General features: G+C 40.4%; 1 protein-coding gene across 2 annotated transcripts in view; it reads left to right on the forward strand.

Annotated features, from left to right (window-relative positions):
- man2a1 (mannosidase, alpha, class 2A, member 1) overlaps positions 1-21383 on the forward strand; it is a 245178-nt gene that overhangs the window by 99842 nt on the left and 123953 nt on the right. For both annotated transcript variants that reach the window (XM_043710431.1, XM_043710422.1), the window contains exon 10: positions 18404-18589. In XM_043710431.1, the coding sequence (XP_043566366.1) occupies positions 18404-18589 (186 nt within the window). The remainder of the gene's footprint in view (positions 1-18403; positions 18590-21383) is intronic.

A 21383-nucleotide genomic window follows, 5' to 3' on the forward strand; every position in this document is an offset into this window, starting at 1 on the left:
TGTGTCTGGGGTGGGGGCTGTGAGTGCGAGAAAGTGTGTGTGTGCAGAGTGTCTTAAGTCTGTGAGGGGGTGCATGCGTGGGAGTGTGTGTGTCTATAAGGGTGTGTGTGGGTGTCTGTGTGAATCTGTGTCCGTGTGTATGTGAGAGTGTGTGTGTGCAGGAATATCTGTGTGTGTAGTGCAATGGTGATCACCTGTAATGAACCCAAGGTCCCGGTTGAGGCTCTCCCTATGGGAACTTAGCTATCAGCCTCTGCTCGGCCACTTTCGTCTGCTGCCTGTCCCGAAGTCCACCTTGGACGAGGCTGAATGTCCTAGACCATTGAAGTTTCCCCAACTGGGAGGGAACCCTCCTGTCTGTTGATCATTGTGCGGTGCCCATTCATCTGTTGTCGTAGCCTTTGCTCGGTTTCCCCAATGTACCATGCCTCCGGGCATCCTTGCCTGCAATCTATAAGATAGACAACATTGGCTGAGTCACATGAGTAGAAAGTGAGGACTGCAGATGCTGGAGATCAGAGCTGAAAATGTGTTGCTGGAAAAGTGCAGCAGATCAGGCAGCACCCAAGGAACAGGAGAATCGACATTTCGGGCATAAACCTGACGAAGGCTTCCTGAAGAAGGGCTTATGCCCGAAACGCGATTCTCCTGTTCCTTGGATGCTGCCTGACCTGCTGCGCTTTTCCAGCAACACGTTTTAAGCTGAGTCACATGAGTACCTGCCATGTACAAGGTGGGAGGTGTTCCCACGCGTAATAGTGGTATCTATGTCCACAATCTGACACATCTTGCAGCGTCCACCGTGACAGGGTTGTATGGAGTTGTCCTGAGAGCCGGGCAATTTGCTACGAACAATGATCTCTTTGAGGTTTGGCTTATTGATAGTTAAGAGTAGGTGTAGGTGTATTTTGATTAAGTGAAATGTCCGGTACCTTTGTGCATGCATTTTGATTGAAGTTGATCTGCCAAGGCTCCATTCTGTCTGGATTGGCTGGGGTTTGGACCTAGTTGATTGATCTTTTAGAGAGAATGTGTGAATTGGATTTTCGGGCAGAACAATGGTTCCAAGCAACTATCTTTGTGTCTGTGTCATTTTCCCACAACCTCGCCCAGCTGCCGACCTTGTTCTTTTACTTTTAAAAGTTATTTAAAAAGTCCATAATTTTGGCCCAGTATTTCAGAATATGGGATTTCTTTGTGAAATCCTACACTATAGAGGGTAGTGTTTATGCTCCTCTTGTGACCAACATTGAAAGGGTCCTACTACTCCACTGGTCATTACAAATTTTGAATTTAATGAATAGTGATATGCAAATTATATAGTTTTTAGACTGTGTCTAGTTTAGTATTAGAAAGAGTCAAACCAATGAGGCAGCATCCTTCCTGTGCTGCCCAAGCCCAAGAGTAATATCATGAAAAAAATATTATGTTAATTGGTTGTTAACCAGCTACTGTTAGGGATAATGGTTCAACTCTTAAAAATTTTGAAAAACACCACATGGCTGTACTAGCATAGGGAAAATGAACTTATTGGCACAAAGAAAGAGAATTGATTTGTCAGTAAGAGTGTAGAATTTCTATTGTCTGCATTCCAGTTTATGTTTAATAATACAAGCACAGTTCAAGTAAATTCGGGTAAGCAAAAGCAACTAATGTTAAAATAATGGTAAATATTTAAGTTTAAGGCACAACAGGACAACTTGAGCAAGTGAAATGACTGTCCTGCGGCTTATGGGATCTCAAGGATACTTCCTTGGACTCAGATGAGCACATGGTGAGGAAGTATCACTGGCTGCACAGGATTGAGCTCCCAGTATCAGACCTCTAGCAGCACTTAACTCACTCGGGTGCATCCATCAGGTCCAGAACTGACTGGTCACATATTGAGAGAGGTGATTACATGTGATAGGGGCAAGAAGGCTGCTAGGGAGTTGGTGATCGCCAGGCAGCCTAAGAGAAATGGGCTGGTAATGCAGGAATCCCTAAAGGTCTTCTTCACTCACTGGTTTTCCTTTCTGGATATTTGTGACGGTAAAGGATCTTTGGTGGAGTGCAACAAGAACCAACCTGTAGCACCATGAGTAAACCAACTGTACAATAGAGGAGGAAGAAGAGTGAAAGAGCAGTGGATTCTTCAATAAGGAGAAGACAGATGTTTTTGTCATCATCAACCAGATTCTAGGATGCCATATTGCTCATGGTCAACTGTGTCACAGAACAACTGCTAGATATTCTTCTAAGTGAGGGCAAGTAGCCAGGGGTAGTGGTCTACAATGGTACTAATTACATAGACAGGAGGGAATGTGATTCTGCAGCTGGAATTCAGGAAGCTAGGTGGAATATTATCAAGCAGGACTGCAAAAGTAGTAATCTGCAGATTGATCTTGGTGCCCTATGCAAGTAAGTACAGAAATAGGAAGCTTGGACAGATGAATCTGGAAAAATAGTGCAAGAGAAAGCAGTATGGTTTTATCAGACACTAAGCCTAGTACTGGCGAAGATGACATCTGCACAAACTGGATGGGTTGCACCTGAGCAGAGCATGGACTACGTTTCTTGTGGGACCTTTGGTTGTACTGATGAGAGTTTTAACCAAATCAGCAGGGCTATAAGAGTCGGGAATGAAGTTTAGAAAGTAACACCAGGGTGCACAAAATGCTGGGTGAGGCAATAGTGCAAAAACAGAGAATAGTAAGTTAATAGGTGATGTCAGACTAAGGAAAAAGTACTAAAGGCTAAATCAGGGTTACGCTACATGTGTAAGAATGTAGCTTGTGTAATTAATACGATTGAGGAGTTACAGGCACAGATTGTCTTGTGGAAATATGATAATATGATGATAATGAAGATCTGGATTAAGATAGTGTAGGTTTAGCAATTGAATATTGCTGGATACAAGGTGTTTAATAAAGGTAGGAAAGGAAAAAAAGGAGGAACGGTGGTGCTTTTAATTTCGGAGAGCATTAGAATACTGAAGAAAGAGAATATTCAAGAGGGTTCAAAGAAAGGATTGTTTTAATTAGAGCTAAGGAACAAGAATAATAAACATGCTGGAGGAACTCAGCAGGTCTGGCAAGCATATGTCAAATGAAAAACCAAGTTAATGTTTTGAGTCTAGTAACCCTTCATCACAAGTTCGGTCACTGGACTGAGACATCTGAAGCTCTGAGGAAAAGTAACTGGACATGAAATGTTAACTCTTTCCAGGCCTGCTGAGTTTCATTGGTATTTTGGTTTTCTTTCAGAATGTTCAACATTCACAGTTCTTTGCTTTATTATATAATAATTAAATCCCTTAGTGTAATCTGTACTTCACTAACTGTTGGGAGGGATACAGATAAATAGATTTGCAAGGAAATTACAGCAAAGTGTAAACATCAGAGAGTAGTTATAATGGGTCCGGGGGTGGTTTTAGTTGTCCATTGGGATTGGGATTGTGGTACTGAAACAAACTGTGAAGGATAAGTATTTCTTGATTGTGTTCAAGACAATTTCTGACAGCACATATCAAGTCCAATGAGAAAGGAGACTTTGCTAGACCTGGTTCTTGGGAATGAGATTGGCTAAATTAATGAAGTGACAATGGAAGAACATAAGGGTCAATGATCATTGTATCATCAGATTTAGCATGGCAAATAGAAATGGCATTCATCAATTCTGACTAAAAATCTGGTGACCAGACATCAATGGGACAAGAACAGACCTGGGCAGGATATACAAGAATCAAAATTTAGTACGATAAATAGTAATTAAATAATGGGCTACCTTCAAAGTGGAGATGGTTCAGGTGCATTTAAGGTATATTTCCTCTAAAGGGAAAGGGAGGGCAAGCATGTCCAAAGGGCCCTAATGACAAAGGAGACAGAAATTAAGTTAAAGAAACAATGTGTTTATGACAGGTGTTGTGTGGTCAATAACAATTGACAAACAGGTTCAACATAAGTTTCAGCTGGGAGGTGCAAAAGCAAATACAAGAAGCAAAAAACAATCTTTAAAAAAGACTGCAAGCTTAACATACTGGGAAATCCCAAAGTCTTCTCTCTGCACATCAGGAGTAACAAGGTGGCAAAAGGAGAAAAAGGCATCTTTAAGGGACCAACAAGAACTTTATATAGAGAGGCAAGAGACGTAGCTGAGGTGTTAAATGAATACTTTGTATCTGTCCTTACCTACAAAGTAGATACTGCTTGGATCATGGTGACATACCAAGAGACACAGTGACGAGAGATTTATAGAGCCACTGACAATAAAATTCCCTGGATACAGATATAGTGCCATAATCCAAAATAAAGAAAAATAAAAGTATATTGTCCTTTCATGAAGCCACAAGATTCTATTCTTTAAAATAAACACTTACTGCAAAGGAGGAAGACAAAGAAAATGCTGAGTTGTCTTTTAAATAATCACATAATCAGAATCACGATACATTAAAAAAGTAAACAAATTGTTGTTGATTATAAACTAGAAATTACATATTGAATGGCAGATACAACTAAGATAGACCTTATATATTAGTTTCAATTCACACTGCAATAAATTAAGTTAAAAGGTTCTTCAATTTGTATCATCGATAGTCACAGGTAAGGTGCCGAAAGACTGGAGGCTGGCTAACGTGGTGCCACTGTTTAAGAAAGGTGATAAGGACAGGCGAGGGAACTATAAACCAGTGAGCCTGACATCAGTGGTGGGCAAGTTGTTGGAGGGAATCCTGACGGACAGGATGTACATGTATTTGGAAAAGTAAGGACTGATTAGGGATAGTCAACATGGCTTTGTGCGTGGGAAATCATATCTCACAAACTTGATTGAGATTTTTGAAGAAGTAACAAAGAGGATTGATGAGGGCAGATCGATAGACATGATCAATATGAACTTCAGTAAGGCGTTAGACAAGGTTCCCCATGGGAGACTGGTTGCAAGGTTAGATCTCACGGAATACAGGGAGAACTAGCCATTTGGATACGGAACTGGCTCAAAGGTAGAAGACAGAGGGTGGTGGTGGAGGGTTGTTTTTCAAACTGGAGGCCTGTGACCAGTGGAGTGCCACAAGGATCGATGCTGGGTCCACTACGTTTCGTCATATATACAAATGATTTGGATGTGAGCAGAAGAGGTATAGTTAGTAGATTTGCAGATGACACCAAAATTGGAGGTGTAGTGGACAGTGAAGAAGGTTAACTCAGTGTACAACAGGATCTTAATCTGATGGGCCAGTGGGCTGAGACGTGGCAGATGGAATTTAATTTAGATAAATGTGAGGTGCTGCATTTTGGGAAAGCAAATCTTAGTGGGACTTATACACTTAATGGTAAGGTCCTAGGGAGTGTTGCTGAACAAAGAGACCTTGGAATGCAGGTTCATAGTTCCTTGAAAGTGGAGTCGCAGATAGATAGTATAGTGAAAACGGGGTTTGACATGCTTTCCTTTGTTGGTCAGAGTATTGAGTACAGGAGTTGGGAGGTCATGTTGCGGCTGTACAGGACATTGGTTAGGCCAATATTGCATGCAATTCTGGTCTCCTTCCTATCAGAAAGATGTTGTGAAACTTCAAAGGGTTCAGAAAAGATTTACAAGGATATTACCAGGATTTGAGTTATAGGGTGAGGTTGAATAAGTCGGAGGCTGAGGGGTGACCTTATAGAGGTTTATAAAATCATGAGGGGCATGGATAGGATAAATAGACAAAGTCTTTTCCATGGGGTCAGGGAGTCCAGAACTAGAGGGCATAGGTTTAGGGTGAGATATAAAAGAGACCTAAGGGGCAAAGTTTTCACGCAGAGGGTGGTACATGTACAGAAAGAGCTGCCAGAGGAAGTGGTGGAGGCTAGTACAATTGCAGTATTTAAAAGGCATCTGGATGGGTATATGAAAAGGAAGGGTTTGAAGGGATATGGGCCGGGTGTTGGCAGGTGGGACTAGATTGGTTTGGGATATCTGGTTGCATGGAAGAGTTGGATCAAAGGATCTGTTTCTGTGCTGTACATCTCTATGACTCTAAAACTGTCTTCCTTGAAAATAATGTTAGCTTCTCTCTTTCAAGGATATAGTCTGATCTCTAGTTGAAGGCAGTGTGAAACAATTTAGGTTTCACAACAACAGTCCAAAGTAAAACAGCACACCTCTGTCGAACCTGCTGTCCTTGGTTTGGATATCTTGACTTACTGGGATTGAAGCTGATGCATGGGAAATTTGTCCTGATGACAAGGGGCCTGGAAACAAGGAATTAGGGAGAGTATGGTAAAAGCAAAGGAGAAAAGAAATAACCAAATGGCAGAAAAGACAGGCTGCTGGAAGGGAAAAAACATTAATCAACCTGAAGTCTATGTCAGCTTGCAAAAACAGGCATATGTAGCAAGCAAATTTGGCTGGATTTAACCCTTTCAGAGTTATGATAATTGAATGTCTCAATTTTCTCCTCCAACTTCCTTTAAATTCTGGACAGAGCCTTGGCGATTACATTGTTTTTCCTGATAACAAATTCCAGTTAACCAACTTAAGATCCTTCATGTGGAACTTGTCCAGTACCATCAATGAATTATGATCATTTTAAATTTATATCTAATTGTTTTGAAACATATATTTCAAATTGTTGAAGTGTCAAAACAAGTCTAAAGGTTTCCTCCTCAATTGTAGAGCTTTTACATTGTCTTGCATAAAATTTTGTGAAGAAATAACTAACTTGTCACTTTACATTTCTAAGAGGTTCGTTGTGTTATAGAGACATAGAAAATAGGAACAGTAGTAGGCTATTCAGCCCTTCTAGTTTGCTCAGTAATTCAATATATTCATGGCTGATCAACCAACTCAGTACTCTGCTCCCACACTCTCCCCATACCCATTGATCCCTTTAGCTCAATAATTATATCTATCTCGTCCTTGAAATGCCTACCCTCTAGTCATAGACTATGATCCCTGGTTCTGGACTCCCTCATCCTGGGGAACATTCTTTCTACATTTGCCTTGTCTAGACCTTTTAGAATTTTGCAGGTTTTTAGATAGACAGTGTGGTTAAGAAGATCATTGAGTATAGGAGTTGGGATGTCATGTTGAGGCCATTTTTTGCAGTACAAGTACTGTTCTGGTTGCCATGCTAAGGGAAGGATATTATTAAATTGGAGAGGGTTTAGAAAAAATTTACCAGGATGTTGCTGGGACTGGAGGGTTTGCATTATAAAGACCGACTGGATGGGCTGGGAATTTTTTCACTGGAGCATGAGAGGTTGAGAGATGATCTTACAGAGATTTATAAAATTGAGGGGCATAGGTATGATAAATACATCTGCTATTCACTTTAAGTTGTGAGAGTTCAAAACAAGAGGGTATATTTTTAGGTGAGAAGAGAAAGCTTTAAAAGGGACCTGAGGGGCAACTTTTTCACACAGAGGGTGGTTCAGATGTGGAATAAATTGCCAGAGGAAGAGGTAGATGCAGGTACAGTTACAGCATTTAAAAGACATCTGGATAGGTACATGAATAGGAAAGATTTAGAGTAACAAGGGCTAAACGCAGGCAAGTGGGACACGTTTTTAGTTTGGGAAACTTGGTCGGCATGGATTTCCCTCATTCTTCTAAACTAGAGTGAATATAGTCCTAAATCAGTTCAGTTGGCTGGACAGCTTGTTTGCTATGGGGACTGACACTATTATGGATCAGACCTAACCCCTCAAAATATATTAAGGAAATAGCCTAGACCCTAACTTTTTCTAATTTTCAAGACAAATGCCTGTTATTGCATTCCGAATGCAATTCAATTGGTCAAAATGCCAGTCTTAAAGCAAAACTCACTTTATTCATACACTATAGTTAAAATGCAACAGAAGAAAGAAGAAACTAGAATCACTTGTCTCTACTGGAAAATTTAACAGAATGCCAGAATATTCAACTACTGAACAGTAACTGTTCCAATATAGAAACATTCCATAAGCACACATTTAGCAAAGGCAAATTCAGTAAAATAAATTGTCTCTCATGCAATTCTTCAGTCCAGGAGAAGACATTGAGAACACTCTAGCAGTAGCCGTGACAGATGTACTACAACTTCCAAACCCAGCTTCAAGATACCAGCGTTGCTCCTGAAAAAAAGAAATCTAAAAGTCCTGGTTTCTGTGGGAGCTTGACCCCATCCATCTGGCTGCTTCTGTTCCAACATTTTTAAAAAAACATTAAGGCCTTGCAAGCTATTAACTTTATTGGCTCTGAGTAGACTTCAAAGAATTGTGTACCTGAACCCCTAGGTCTTTGTTCTACAGCCCAACCAAGGCAACACTTTTAATTGTAAATGTCTTGTCCTTATTTGTTTACCAAAATATAATACTTTGCATTTATCCAAATTAAACTCCATTTGCTGCTACTCAGTCCATTGACCCAATTGATCAAGACCTCGTTGTAATCTTAACCTTCTTTACTGTTCACTCTACCACCAATTTTGGGTCATCTGTACACTTACGAACAATGCCTTTATCTTTTCATCTAAATCATCTATATCAATGATAAATAAAAGCCAACCCAGCACCAATCCCTGTGGTCCACCGCTGGTTACAAGTCTCCAGTCCAAAAAAAATCTACCATTACCAATCTCTCTCCTGTTGTTAAGCCAGTTTTGTATCCAAATTGCAAGCTCACCCTGAATACCATGTGATTTAACTTTACTAAATAGTCTAACACATAGATCCTTGTTAAATGATTTATTAAAGTCTAAGTAAACAATGTCTATCACTCTGCCCTCATCAGTTTTCTTTGTTACTTCCTCAAATAAAACTCAATGAAGTTTGTGACACATAATTTCCCTCATGCAAAACCATGCTGACTATTCCTAATCATTCCTTGCCTCTCCAAACACATGTAAATCTTATGTTTCATAATAAACTCTAACAACTTACCCATCACCGAAGTCAGACTCACAGGTGTATAATTCCCAGGCTTCTGCTGACATCCCTTCTTAAATAAAAGCACAGCATTAGCCAATATCCAGTCATCTAGCACCTGACCCGTAGTTACGGATGATACAAATATCTCCGCAAGGGGCCCACAGTTTTCCACCTAACTTCCCACAACATTCTGGGATGCACTTGATTAGGTCACAGAGATTTTTCCAACTTTATATTTTCTCAGATATTCAGCGCTTTCTCTTCTGTAATGTGAATTGTTTTGAAAACATCAATATTTATTTCCCTGAGTTCCCCAGCCTCTATTTCTTTCTCCATAGTAAAAAGTGATGTGAAATATTCATTTGGTATCTCATACATCTCCTGAGGTTTAACGCAAAGATGACCTCTTTGATCTCTATTTGCTGTCATGCTTTTAATGTACTTGTAGGAAATGTTTGGAATATCCTTAATCTTATTTGTCAAGGCTTTCTCATACCTTATTTTTGCTTTTTTGATCTCCCCTTTAAGAGAGTGCTCCTACACTCTTTATACTGTTCAAGAGATTCATTTAAACCAAATTGTCTATATTTGATATATGATGCTTTTTTTAATCCTTTTTTAGAGCCTCAATATCTTTATTCATCTATTCTTCCCTAATCCTACTTGCCTTACCTTTCACTCTTTTAAAAAAAAAGGAACATCATAGCTTAACTTTGAAAGCCTCCCACTTAGTAGACGTCTCTGCCTGCAAATAGTCTAATCGAATCAACTTTTGAAATTTTTTGTCTGATAATGTTAAAATTTGCCGTACTCCAATTAAAAGCTTTGAACTTTTATGGTAGGCTTATCCTTTTCCATAACACTTTTAAAACAAATAGAATTATGATCACTAGACCCAAAGTGTTCCCCTCCTCTCGCTTCAGTCACTTTCCCTGCCTTATTATCCAAGAGAAGGTTAGGTTTTGCTCCTTCCCTAGTAGGAAAATTTACATATTGATTAGGAAAGTTTTCTTGAACACATTTAATAAATTCTTCACCATCCAAATCTTTCACACTATGGTAGTCCCAGTTAGTGTTTGGAATTAGAATTTAATGTTGGAAAATTAAATTCACCACCAGTTAACTCCCTCTAATGAGAGAGCATCCCTCTCGTCCTCTGAGAATTTGGCAGCTTTAATCGATCCAGTGTCTCTTCATACTTCAATTCTGCCATCCCAGGCATCATACTGATTGTTCCACGGTCTCTGTCCAGAATGTCTTTGTTAAGATAAGGAGACACAATACTCTAGACGTGGTTTTGCCAAGATCTGATAAAATTGCAGTAAGCCATCCATGCTCCTGTAGTCAAATTCTCTTGCTATGAAGGCCAACATAACATTTCCCTTCTCCACCATCCTGCTGCACCTGCATGCTTACTTCCAGCAACTGATGTACAAGGATACCCAGCTCTCAGCTCTTGTTGCACACATTCCCCTTTCCCAATTTTTTGCCATTCAGATGATAATCTGCCTAGGTTTTTGCTACCAAAGTGGATAACCTCACATTTTCTTTATCTGTTATATATTTGCACATTGACTCAACTTGTCCAAATCATACTGAAGCATCTTTACATCCTCCCACAGTTCCCCCTCACCCAGGTTTGTCTCATCTGCAAACGTGGAGGCATTACATTAGTTTCTCATCTAAATCATTGTGATTAGCTGGGGTCCAAGCACTAATCCCTGTTGCACCTTAGTGGTCACTGCCTGCCACTTGGAAAAAATCCATTTATTCCTACTCTGTTTCCTGTCTACCAAACAGTTGTCTATTCCTCTCAGTACACTACCCTCCCAATCCCAATTGATTTAATTTTAACATGCTAAACTGTTATGTCGGACCTTATCGAAAGCCTTCTGAAAGCCCAAGTAAACCACCTTTGCTGGGTTCCCCCTTATCAACTCTACATTAAGCATGACTTTCCTTTTGTAAATCCATGCTGACTCTATCCAACCTTGTCAGTATTCTCCAAGTGCTGTACTATTCAATCCATTATAATGGGTTCAAGCGTTTTCCAAACTATCCACGTGAGACTATAATTCTTTTTTTAAAAAGTAGCGACACAATATCTACCCTCTAATCCATAAGAACAGTTCCAGAGTCTATTGAATCTTGAAAGATGACCACCAATGCACCCACCATTTCTAGGGCCACTTCCCTAAGTACTCTGGGATGTAGATTATCATGCCCAGTTTAATCCCATCAATTTCCCTGACATCATATCACTACTAATACTGATTTTCTTTCAGTTTTTGTCCCTCTCATTAGACCATGTGCTCCCCAACATTTTTGGGATGTTGTTCGTGTGCTTTTTGAAGGCATAACTAATATCTGTTTGTAATAGGTCTGCCATCTTTTTGTTTCCCATTATGACTTGCCCTGTTTCTGACTGTAAAGGTAATTTGCCTTCACTATCTTTTTCTCTTCACATATCTTTTTTGATAAGTTTGTAGGTTCCATGCACACTTCCACTTATTCTATTTCCCTCTTCTTATTCAATCCCTTTCTTCTTCTTTGTTGAGATCAATACTGCTCCGACTCCTCAGATTTGCTGCTTTCTTTTGGCCAATTTGTATGCCCCTTCCTTTGATCTAATACTATCCCTAATTTCCCTTGTTGAACATAGTCCTTGTGGCAGCACTGTGGCTCATTGGTTAGCACTGCTGCCTCACAGTGCCAGGGACCTGGGTTCGATTCCAGCCTTGGGTCACTGTGTGGAGTTTCACATTCTCACTGTGTCTGTGTGGGTTTCCTTCAGGTGCTCTGGTTTTCTCCCACAGTCCAAAGATGTGCAGGTTAGGTGAATTGGCCAGGCTAAATTGCCCATAGTGTTAGCTGCATTAGTCAGTGGTAAATGCAGGGTAGAGGCATGGGTCTGGGTGGGTTACCCTTTGAAGGGTCAGCATAGACTTGTTGGGCCGAAGGACCTGATTCCATACTGTAGGTAATCTAATCTAATCTAACTTTCCCATTTTATTTTTGTCAGACAGGAATAAAATACTGTGGTTCCTCCATCCACTCATTATGTTTTTGCCATTGGGTCCTTTGTTTCGGTAATGGTCCCCAATTTATCATTGCCCAGCTTGTGCCTCATGGCAACATAGTCTGTTTTATTTAGATTTTGGTCCCTCAGAATCAACTCTTCATTAAGGCTACTGTTTTCATTGGAGAGTGCTGTCATCTCATGGTCATTGTTTCTCAAGTGGCCTCGCACAGCTCAATTGCCTCTTGTTACTGCTCCAATGCCCACATTGCTGGTATCAATCATTCTTTTGAATGGTGTTTTGAAATTCAGGGCAACTAAACCAGTTTAATTTATTTACATGCTTTTCAACCACTGAAAGATGATTTGACAGTACCCTGACCAGGTAAATTTTGTATTCTTCTTTACCAAATTTGTTAATTAAACCACTACTGTATTGAAATTCAGGACAACAATCCTCCTCATTGTGAGGAACTGTGTTATTTCACATTTTTAAGTTTCTGCTCTTGTGTGCACTTTTGTGTTATTGTCCAGAAACCTTAAGATATTTTTGAACTATTGTACATCTTCTGACAGTCTTTCTCAAAACTTGAACACGGTCAAAACGAGTAATTTCTGCCTTTGCAGAATTTAATCACCTCCTGATCAATAAAGTTGGATTATTATGGCAGCCTGAGACATACTTTGTCCTAAATGACCTGCCATCAGAATCAATTAAATCATGCTCATTTACCTTAACATCTGCCTTCAACTCATTAGCCTTGTTGTGAATGTTGTGTCATAGAGTTTTTACAGCACAGAAAGAGTCTGTGCAGAGACTGCATTCAAGTAGAGTGCATTTAATTCTGCCTTTTAAGCATTATTTTTCATTATGATGCAATCTGATGCTTCATTTCATCTTTCTTCTAATCTCACTTACTACTTTTCTTCTTCCCATTACCAGTCTTGATTGCCTCTAACTTGAATATAATGAGTTCTTCCTTGAGCCATACTCACTACTGAGTTCTGAGTTTTGTTGAAGTTGTCCATTAATGTTTGAAATGTATTGTCTATGCAAGTTAACAAATGTACAAATAGACCAACCCTACTCACCTTTGGTGGCAGAAATAATTAGAAAGGTACATGAAAAGTTAGTCTTTATTGCAAGGAAGGTGGGGTATAGAAGGATGGAAATCTTGCTACATCTGTAAAGGGCATTCTTGAGAACAAACCTGGAACGTTGTATAGTTTTGGTTTCCTTATTCTAAGGAGGGTTAAAATTGCATTGGAGGAAATTTGGCAAGACTAAGTGTAAGCTCCAAGTTGCGAGTCATCAGAGGATTTTGAGATTGTCACTGGATTGTAATTGGTCGTTAGATGATCTTCAGTTGAGCTAAGCTTCTATTGGTGGATCTTTATGCCAGTTCAGCCTAATGCCAACCCGAGCTATGACTGTTGCACATACCCCAGCCCCAGGCCCAGGCCCAGGCCGGGGTGTCCAGAATGCAGTCAGGATGACGATGAAGAAGTTTTAGGAAGGAACTCCAATCAATTGGACTTCCTTTGAGAAGAGGATCCTGGTGTGCATTCTAAGCAGTGGATGTTTCTGTCTGCATAAAGGAGCATAAATGTCTCCTGAAAGTATTTGATGAGAAAGGAGGTGAAGGTCCCTTCTCTGTCCTGTCTGTGGCACCTTCCAGCAAGAGGTGCCAGTTTTTTTTACAGTCCATATGTACAACACCCCTGTCTTGGCAGCAGATGTTCTGACTTCCTAGGAATGTATATACAGCTTGAAAGAGGCAGCACCGATGTACCCCTTCAGAATCTGGGCATTTACTTTTCCATTAATGACAGCTAGGATTAGTTGCTTGTCTATTTCAGAGACTCCTTATCAACGCTTTCTGGAATGGCATACTCATGGCCTTGGTGTAACTTTGTTCAAGGATGTTGTCATTTTCTTTAATTAAAGGCTGGAACAGAATGTTAGTCTTATTTCTCTCCAGTCAGACATCTTGTGTTTTAATTCTAAAGCAAGCTGCTCCTTTCTGTTGGTCGGCCATTTTGTTATATAAGCATTGTCGAGCGCACCCCTGCAAAGTTGAATGTGAAACTCTTGACTCCAGAACTCATTGAAGAGTCAAAAGGGATTCCACAGGTTGGAGAACCATGAAATCCCTCATTAGGTCTCCAACCGATTGGCAGGCAGTTGAGGGGAACATCAAGAGGTTTTTCATTCTCAAAGATGTTCAGAAAGGTGACAGAGATGGGTAAAATTTTCAAAACTCTTTAAAAGCATGCAGAACTTATTCCTGCTGCAAACAATGGGAGTTGATGTCAATGAGTACCTCCAGGAGGTGAAGAGCCAACCAGCCTCACTCTTTGCCTCGAGGCCTCTAAGATAATCTTCTGGTCCAGGGTATACCTTGTGGAACAGGATGAGATGTCCTGGCACTTGTTCTTCCAGGAGGTGTACAGGGAAAGCTCTGTGATCCACATCCTGGAGGAAGAAGATTGTTTGGCAGCGTCATCTCAGGTTGACATCTTGAGGATCAATCAAACTTTCTCTGCTGGACTGTATGATGCGAAGTCCACATATGGCCCAGTCTTCCAGTCGTTCCTATGCTTTATTATGGAGGTCTTCGATAACATCACGCAGGAAACGTTGACCCAGCCGTTATCTTTGCATGGTAGACAAACAGGAGGCTGGAAGAACACAGCAAGCCAGGCAGCATCAGGAGGCGGAGAAGTTGACATTTTATGTCAAGACCCTTCATCAGGACTGGGTGTTAATGTTTTGAGTTGAGAGCTCACTGAGCTTATCTTCACATAATCTCACCAAGACCCTCAAGTCCTTTGAAAAGAATAAAATGCCAGGAAGCGACAGCTTACCTGCCGAGTTGTATTCTGTTGGACTTGATTGAACAGGATCTGCTGGAGCTGTGCGACTGTATGCTTCTGGCACTTAGCATGTACAAATCCATCTATAAGTGGAAGGGGGTGAAAGAGGAAATTAGAAATTGTTGATCAGTTTTGCTGCTAAATGTAGATTATAAAATCCTGACTAAGGTCATTACCATCTGGGTCAGGTCTGCTCTGGGATTGGCGATTCACCCTGACCAGCCTGCACTGTATTGGGCAGGTAGATCTCTGAAAGCCTTGCGCCCGTTAGGAATATAATCGCCTACGTGCAGGACAGGGGTTTGGACACCTGCCTCGTCAGCATTGACCAGGAGAAGGCCTTTGAGACACTATCGCGCATCTACGTGTGGGATATGCTTTCCAAAATGGGTTTTGGGGAGAGATTCCAGAATTATATCCAACAGCTCGACACCAACATCATTAGTGCATTCTCAATCAATGGGTGGGAATCAAAGCTTCCCAATCAGATCTGGAGTCAGTCAAGGCATGCAATTCTTTGCTGTCTTTTTTTGTGTGTTGTATTGAACCTTTTGCCGAATCCATCAGAAATGATAGAAGGTTGACAGGGATGACTATTTCAGGCAGTGGAAGCCCGCAGGTCAAAACCTCCCTGTACATGGATGACATCACCATTTTCTGCTTGGATCAGCTGTCAGTGTAGACTTGTGAGCATCTGTGACCAGTTGGAAGTGGCCTTGTGAGCCAAGGTAAACCGAGGCAAGAGTGAGGCCATGTTCTTTGGAAACTGGGCTGACGAATCCTTTATCTCCTTCATCGTCAGGACAGATTACCAGAGGGTCTTGGGAATATGGTTCAAAGAGACCATGGCTTGTTCCAAAACTCAGGAAGAATGTATTGCCAAGACAAGGCAGCAACTAGACAGATGGGAGCACCGCTTCCCCTCCATTGTGGGTAAAAATGTGGTCATCAGATGTGAGGTACTCTGTGTTGCTGCACGTGCTGCAGGTCACGTCCATTCCCTGAAATTGCACTTTTGCATTCACCCGAGATATCTTTCACTACATCTGGAGGTCGAAGATAGACTGGATCCACAGGGACACTATGTACAAAGCTCTGGATAAGGCAGAGTAAAGGCGTATCCAATGCTGCGTTCATCCTGATAACCACCTCTGTGTGTGGTTACATCAAGCTATGCGCAGACCCTTGGAACGGAAACACCAAGTGTCACTATGTATTGATGTTCTACCTTCCTTATTGTTATAAGGGATGGGCCTTGCCTTGTTGCTGTGGAACACTATAGGTAGTTGGACAGTTCTGTATCACCTGTGCTTTGGAAAATATTGTTTTAAAAAAGCCATCAGAAAGTGGTCAATATATAGTGTCCTCGAGACCAGGAAAAGGAGAGGGTGGGTTCTGTGGTGTGGTTCCCTGAGCAGACCGTCAAAGTCACTTGGCAGAATGCCTCATTACTGAAGCACCAAGATGTAGTGTGGCTCGTAGTGAGAAGGGCTCTACCCACTAGACCCTTAATGCATGTCTGGTCTCTTGTTTGCCACTGCATGCTGCCCTTGAAATGGCTGCACTGGCAAAGAGACTATCACACATCTCCTTCCAGAGTATGTTTTTGCAAAGGAGATCTGGAGAATGATGTCCCTGTGAATCTCCGAAATGCGGCACTGCGACAAACTAATGACTGCATTTGGAGGACGATCAACATGGTGAAAGATGATCTTGATCAGCCTGAAATCTATTGCTCTTCCAGTGTAAAGAGTTGACTGTAACTCAGTGTTGCAGACGAGCACATTCTAAGGTCCAGAGCAAAGATCAATGCTGACACTCCATTTGAGTACCTAGAGAATGAATGAATGATTTTATTGTCATATTTATTTAGAAAAATACAGTAAAAAGTGTTTTGTTGCTGCAATCTGGTGCCATTTTCGATTGCAAAATGAATAGAAATAAATTACTTAAATACCATCATATGTTCAATTGGCAGAAATTTAGACAGACAGAAAAATAAGAAATAATGTTCAACTTTCCAGCTCTTCTTAACAAGCACAGCTCCCAATTTTCTTAAGGTCACCAGGGTTTCTGTAAGCTGTTCTGATCTCCACTCTGCAATGAGTCCCTGTTCCAGGTTCCACCAATGCCCCAGGAATTCCCGGTGCCACCACTCAAAGCTGCAGCTGTTGCCTTGCCAACATTGCTAAGAGTTCCAAGCCGGGTCCAACATGCAGCTAAAGAGGTGGCAGCTGCCTCGATGGCATCACTAGGAGTCCTGATTCAGGCTCACCATGCAGCCAAAGTTGCAGCCACCACCTCACCATCTTTGCCATGAGTTCTGCTCCAGCCTCTTCTGTGATGACACCTCCATCATCGCCAACTATAAGACGATAAAGAAAAAGAAAAAAGATGGAAAGGGAAGAGGAAGAGCTGACCTCGAGGGCTGGGCTCAGGAGCCCAAATGCTACCTACCTTGCCAGCGCTGCCATCTTGATGGAGTGCTGCAGAGTTCCATTTTTCAGATGTACTGCTGACCCAAGGCACTTTGATCTCTCAGGTGAATGGAAAAGAGTCCATGGCACTTGTGACAAACCTATTCTTTTTGACAACGTTAGATTGTTCTTGGGTTTTTTCAGAGATGGGGTAATTGGCCAGGCTCCAACTAGGCTGGGGTTTGAGTGGTTTATTGGGACCCTTTTTGTTTACCTCTAACAGATAATACCTCAGGCCGAAAGCTTTCATGTCTTAAAAAAAAACGGTATCATCAAACTGGAGTGCCAGCTAGCTGTGCAGCTAGCCTTGTTTAGATTAGAGTTAGTTGCAGTAGGGGCTGTGTGAAGAAAGGCTGCTGGAGCAAGTCCAATTTGGTACTTGCCCTCCTTCTGACTTCGTAACCTGTAAACCTTTTGTGTCATTTTTACCCTTAGTGCTAAGGGGTTTGTTATTGAGACTGTTGCAAGTATTTTGGAACAGCATCATTAAGCCGGGATAGCCTGTCTGATTCAGATAGGATAAGCTATTCAGGTATTCAATTTTCACTTTGTTGTGCTTCATTCCATAATTTTGTGAATAAATTCTGTTTGTTTAAAACTCAGCAGTCTGACCAGCCAATTCACTCTTTTTCTTTTTGCATGGTCTCTCTGTTACATGAAGAATTCAGAGATGAGACAAATTCAATCTGACTAAATTGAATAATTTTAATAAAGTTAGTTTAAAAAGTAGTGGTCCTTTCATATTTTGAGGGGATTGCACTAATATACCCAAATATCTGAATATTACCAAGGATTAACTCATTTGGAAACAGTTTAAATGTGTCAGAATTGTTTGGGTTATTGGGAATTATAAAACCTTCCTTCCCAAAGAATGTGAGGCTTATGAAGGAAGCAAAATATTCCTTGGAATCCAGTTTAATAATTTGTGAAGAAATTCATTTAATACATTAAAATGGAATGAAGAATGAGTAATTTTCTTTTACATGCAGTTGTTTGCAATGATTTCATATTGAATTATATTTAAAATATATTAAATCTTGATTATGGATTTTTCTTTAAGTTAATAATGATGTAAAATTTACTTGACACTTCCTGCATCAGGAAAAACTGTTGAGCCTTTTTAGCTTAAAAATAAATGTTATATATTTTGTTTTCCTCTGCAGGGCAGCAGAAATCCTTTACTCTTTAGCATTGGTGGGTGCTCAGCAATCCAATAAAATGACAATGTTCCCTTCATCTGAAGATTATAAACTGCTCACAGAAGCAAGACGAAACCTTGGCCTGTTCCAGCATCATGACGCAATTACTGGAACCGCTAAAGAGTGGGTCGTCATGGATTATGGGACCAGGTAAATACTATATTGTGAGACTCGTTTTGAATTAGTTTTCTCTTCATTTGGTTTTGAATTTATCTTTACATTGATGTGATAATATTTCATGAGTGCTTGACTAACTTGTAAATGAATTTGATTTTGTAAACTTATATTTTAATATAAAATATGAGAGAGGGAGGTCAGTCAATCCAGCTTGCTTTATCACCTGAGTCCTGATCTGATTTGTTTTCACATTTAATTCATAAAGCTATGTTTGCTTATGTTTTATATAATGGAAAGAGATTAATTTCTCCAGCTATTTTCTGCAATGCAACTGATTTATTTAATATGTTAAAATGGGATGGTAAACAAGTAATTTTCTTTTACATGCAGTTCTGTTTAGTGCATCCGATTTTTGAACTTAGTTTTACAGTTGGTTTTCCTCAACACCTGCGTGTTTGGAAATCATAAGGGCATGTGATACTCTTTTACATAATGTAAAACAGTCTTTGTTCACAAAAACACAAGTGACTGAGGCTCATTTACTTCTTGCACAGAGAGTTCTAATTCTGTTTTTCTCTTTTTACTTGCATTCCCATGTTAAACAGTAACAAATATTGGCAAAACATGTTCCAAAGAATGCTTGAACAACATCCACTGTGCAGCTAGGGCAAGTTGCATTTGGGTTTTCTGAATGCTTCCTTATAGTTAAAACTACCAGCACCCATTCTTGAAATAGGAATCTGCTTGTACTGTGCTTGTAGTTCTAATAGAAGATCTAATTTTCAAGAAAACTGAAAGGAGATTTAACAGAGTTTTCTAAATTATAAATTTGAAATGTCCTGGACTGAACCGTTTTTAACTGGTTTATTGGTTACCTTCCTTCAGAAGGTCTAAAATGGGGATTTTCATTAAAACTGCATACTATGCAATTTTATCAGTCGCAGCTCCTCAGATAATCAAACAGTCTCTACCAAAGGGACTGAAATCAGACAACATACTGGCTTGCACTGATCCAAAGCCTGTAACATTTGTGTCACACAAGTGTCAAGTAATGATCACCTCCAACAAAATAAACTCATTAATACAAATAAGAAAGTAGTACTGAAAACGATTGTGTATCATTTGCAACAAATAAACATTCCTTTAAGGCAGAAATGTCCACAATGAAGGTATTCCCATTATGGCTAACACAATGAGTTAAAGATAACATTAAATCAAGGAAGAGTCTTGTAACGTTGTCAGAAAGAGTAGCAATCTTGATGACTTTGAAGATTTTAGAGTTCAACTAGGAGGCTGAAAATATTGATAAGGAAAGACAAAAGAGAATTTGACAGTAGATTTTCACGAAATATAACAACAGATTTTAAATATTTCTACATGAAGCAAATGGAGAAAGTAAACATGGCCTAATTTCTCTGGAAATAAGGAAAAGGCAAAGATGTTATGTGGTAACCTGCATCTTCTTCACCATCTTTTTTGCACTGCACTTTCTGTATCTTCATTCTCCATCAGTATGTCCTTTATAGTTTACCCAGAATTGAAAAATTGCCATCAAAAACAGAAGTAGATGGAAAAGCTCAGCCGGTCTGGCAGCATCTCTGAAGAGAAATCAGAGTTAACATTTCGTGTCCAGTGACCCTTTTTCTCATTGTTCTGTCTCATTGTAAATACAGAGATTTTCATTGGCTGTAAATACATTCTACAATTGAAACAATGAGATGTTAAGGTGTATACCTGCTGTATACCCCATATAATTACCTGTTAAACATAAAACTGCATGTTCTTACTAGTGTAAATGAAGATTGTGATTAGTTATTCGTCTTTCAGTTACATGATACCAATGAAGGGTGTGACCATGGATGTCTCGCATAGGAATATCAGATTTTCAGTATTACTTCTAGTGCTGTACCAAATGGTGTAGATGTCATGAGCCCTTCATCCATATGATCTCCATCCATAGTTTTTGGGGAGACTATGTTGAAAAATTGTGATGTGACAATCTATCTGGTATAGGTTTAGATTAGATTAGATTAGATTACTTACAGTGTGGAAACAGGCCCTTCGGCCCAACAAGTCCACACCGACCCGCCGAAGCGCAACCCACCCATACCCCTACATCCACCCCTTTAACCTAACACTACGGGCAATTTAGCATGGCCAATTCACCTGACCCGCACATCTTTGGACTGTGGGAGGAAACCGGAGCACCCGGAGGAAACCCACGCAGACACGGGGAGAATGTGCAAACTCCACACAGTCAGTCGCCTGAGTCGGGAATTGAACCCGGGTCTACAGGCGCTGTGAGGCAGCAGTGCTAACCACTGGGCCACCGTGCCCAGGTTCTTAGAATGGTCTGATGGTGACATTGTTTCTGTACATATTCTGCGAATGTACAGTAGTGACTTCACAAGTCAGGACTATATATGGCATTGAATGAAGATTGTATTTGGATTTGTGGGAGTTAACATAGAAAGCCAAGGACATCATTTCTATGTGTTACAGACTGTGGGCTGACATGGTAATTTGCTGCACTGAGTGTGGCAAATAACTTCAGTCTGCCAGTATTGCTGAAGTAAGTGAATGGTTGCCCATCACACCGTGGGCTTTGTCTTACTCAGTTGGTGCAGCAGCCATATTTGCAAATGCTGAGTCCTGTCTTGCACTGCATGAGTGCACTCTTAACATTGGGGTAGATTTCATTTTGGCACTGGGAGTAAAGGGTTAACTATATATTTAAGAATAGCTGCTGACCTTGTGCACAAGGACCTATATTATTATGTTGAAAGACCATGGAAAAGCGAAATCTGAGTCTGAAGGGTTCAAAGTC

The sequence above is a fragment of the Chiloscyllium plagiosum genome, chromosome 2 (genome assembly GCF_004010195.1).
Source record: "Chiloscyllium plagiosum isolate BGI_BamShark_2017 chromosome 2, ASM401019v2, whole genome shotgun sequence".
NCBI classification, from domain to species: Eukaryota; Metazoa; Chordata; class Chondrichthyes; order Orectolobiformes; family Hemiscylliidae; genus Chiloscyllium; species Chiloscyllium plagiosum.